We start from the raw sequence: 3,237 nt of genomic DNA on the forward strand, positions 1-3,237 counted from the left end.
ATCCTTTAATAGTCTGTCCAATCAAAGAGCAGCTGGACGCGCGTGATCGTCAATTAAAAATGATAATAAATAAAAAAAATAATAATAATCACGAAATAAAGGTACGTTTGCCGGAAGTTGTTCAAAAATCTGTCCAATTATAGAGCCTTACAATTATTATTATAATTATTATTATTATTATTTTTAAATATATATTTTTAATTCGACCGCCACAATCTCACCTTAATTGGGTAATTTATTTAACCTACTTATTGGTACGTTTATCATTGGCATTAGTGACAAGATAAACCTAATTTGACTTGTTTAAACTATACAAAGGCTTCATTTTCGGGTTCCTAATATCTCTTTAGCCAACGTTTGTTTATGTAAAGGCAACCACGTCCACTGTTATCTTTCAGAAACAACAGAGAGAGACTTATCTGTACTGACGCTTTGTTGGTGCTCAGGTTCTGCTATTCTGAAGGAGTGCATTGATAAGAGAGGTTACTGGGTCAAAGCACAGGCCCACACAGGGAATTAAAAAAAAAAAGGAAAAAAAGAAAAATAGATATCAGAACACATAGTGTAAAAGTGATACAAATATATTTTATATACATGTAATCTGTACAACTATTTGAGACAGTGGAAAAAATTCATGTGCATATCCATCCATCATGCTGCCAAAGGGGCCTGCACAGATAAGAAAAATGCATCAGCAGACTATAAAAAAAAAATAAAAAACAAAGCAGTTTAAAGTATCTTTGAACCAGCAAAGACAACAGCTGACAGAATGCATTTAAATATATAGATTTGTTTTTCTTTACGGGAACGAAGCAGGGAGGTTCACACTCCCTCCGTTATTCCCACTCAAAAGTCTGCGGAGATGAGACTTGCATTTCAGTCAAGATGTTTGTTCGATTGTTTGTTGGGGGGGGGGGTTCTCTCGGTAAATCGTCGTTGCTCTTAAAAAATAGTGTCCGTTTCAGCTGCATCAAGACGCCGTCGTTCCACACAACCGTGTTGTGTTCAGGATCTCCTTCAGATCGTTCTCCGGTTTACCTGCGACCATGAAAGGCCACGTCTGCGGGGGAAAGTGGAGTCAATTAGGGCACATTCATCACGCAATTATTTCAGTCAGGAAGAAATTCAGATCAAATAGGTTGTGATTAGGCAATGAATTAATGATTTATAACCTGATAAAAATACGTAACCAGACAGCACTGAATTAAAATATTTTGTTCAAATATAATCTTATTAGCACATCATTTATAGGCTATGTTTATGTTTTTGTGTATTTATTCGTTTCCTACAAGAAAAATAAATAAATAAAGTGCCAGGCCTATATGTTCCATGATATTTAAGTAACTGGAACACTGATGGACTTGTTTTCATAAAATAATTTATGGCCTATAGCTGCATATTTTCGAAATCGTGGCATGGCGTAAATAAAACAACCACTAATTTTAAACTGTCATGCCATTCGCGCTAGTTGTCTCGTCAACACGCCTCTCCTTTGTGCACCTGTTTGACACGGCCATCACACTCATTCGTCACCTGGTTGCTCGAGCACACGAGGCCTAGTGTGGCGTTTGCAGGCCAAAACAAAAAATACTGATAACTTTCTAACACGTATTAAAGCCTATCTGTGGTCTGGTCTTAAGAAACTTAAGCATTACTCCCATTCAGAGATTCAAAGACATCTGGCCATTAACACAAAACACGATTTTTAGTCCAGGTTTCCCCTCCACCCCAGTCTCACCAGGTTAACGGGATGGATAAATCCGTTTTCGTATTTGTCGTTGGCTAGTATCTGCCGGAGGTGCGCTATGTAGCTGGAAGCCAGGCGCAGCGTATCCAGTTTGGAGAGCTTGGTGTCATGCGGTACCCAGGGCAAGGATGTCTTCAGCCGGGAGAACGCTTTGGACAGGACTCGCATCCTGGCTCTTTCCCGGGCGTTGGCCGCGTTCCTCTGCACATGCTTGCCCTCCTGTTGCGCCCCACCCTTGGGTGCCGTTTTCCGGGACGCCGTCTTACGTTTTTTGCCAGGCGCATCTCTCAGTTCCTCGTTTGCGCAAGTGCCCTCGCAGTTGGAGCTCTCCTCCGTGCTCTCGTTGGAGTCTTTCCCGGAGGAGCCAAACTTCAGGATGCCATCCAGGAGCTCGTCGTCGACATCGCTGAGTGACCCGGTGGACATGGTGGACCGTCTTCGACCGGAGCGCGCTCAAAACATGGGAGCAAGAAGCTTAGGCTGGACGGGAATGGGCAGGGTGCGCAGACACACGCCTCGATCTTCATGAACACCAAACTGCGCGTGAACAGGGCAGAAAGAATCTCACTTTTTATCTCCATGACCAGAGAGGGCGTTACCTCATGCTGGGAGGAGACACTGGTGCTGATCTAACTCACTGGTTCCCTAAGGTTTCCAGGACCCTAAGGGACCCTGGATGGAATCCAGGAGAAAAATTCAGCAAACGGTTTATTTTAAACACAATTTAATCTCAACTCACTCACCATTCCCTTTAGGCAACTAGAATAGACAGATTAATTAGGCTACTGAAAATTTCCTTTTTAACTTTTTTATATATAGACTTTTTTATACAAGGGCCTTCTTGAACTTTTTCTAACGGGTCAGGGCTGGACTTTATTTTGACAACCAGATTAATAAAAAAAAGGAGGAAAAGGGAGAAAAAAAAACCTCGGGCTTAATTAAAACTGTATATACTATATGTTTCAAGGCTGTATTTCAACTTTAACATTTCTCCATCCTGATAGAAAAACAAATCATGTTAATGTAATAAGTGTCTATGGTGTGACGGCAGGCTCTAATGAAATGTTCTGATTTTTTAGAAAATGGCTTTTTATCACCCAGAGACATGTGACCCAGAAGGCTCCCTGAATTCTCACTGAATGAGGCAGGCTCTAAGTAAAACAATGGAGTTCAAAAATCAGGTAAATGTTTCAGCATTATCTCAGTTGTAAGTGTCACAAAAATGCTTACAAACAACGTAATATATTTCCTTGAATATATCATTTATAAGAGCTGGTGTTGCATCTTAAAGTATAAAATAATACTAAACGTGGTATTTTTACTATTCGGTCATTTATAGATAGATCTAATTGATTCTTTAATTAATTGTAGTATTTAATGAGGCCTTGAAAGCATCTTTAAGCTTTCCCGCTCAACTTTCAGCACGTCTCCCCAGTTAACAGAATAAAGTGCAAGGACAGGGGGGTGTCACGTCTCAAATGGCAAACTGG

The 3,237-nt window shown here is 40.6% G+C and overlaps 1 protein-coding gene across 1 annotated transcript; it reads right to left on the reverse strand.

Moving 5' to 3' along the window:
* Positions 1 to 565: 565 nt before the first annotated feature.
* tcf21 (transcription factor 21) lies at positions 566 to 2,305 on the reverse strand. Its single transcript, XM_047573135.1, has 2 exons — positions 1,739 to 2,305; positions 566 to 1,060 (listed from the first exon to the last, which is right to left on the reverse strand). Exons 1-2 carry the CDS (start codon positions 2,171 to 2,173, stop codon positions 971 to 973), a joined length of 525 nt encoding a protein of 174 aa, XP_047429091.1. The 5' UTR covers positions 2,174 to 2,305; the 3' UTR covers positions 566 to 970.
* Positions 2,306 to 3,237: the final 932 nt, after the last annotated feature.

The sequence above is a fragment of the Mugil cephalus genome, chromosome 21, assembly GCF_022458985.1.
Source record: "Mugil cephalus isolate CIBA_MC_2020 chromosome 21, CIBA_Mcephalus_1.1, whole genome shotgun sequence".
NCBI classification, from domain to species: Eukaryota; Metazoa; Chordata; class Actinopteri; order Mugiliformes; family Mugilidae; genus Mugil; species Mugil cephalus.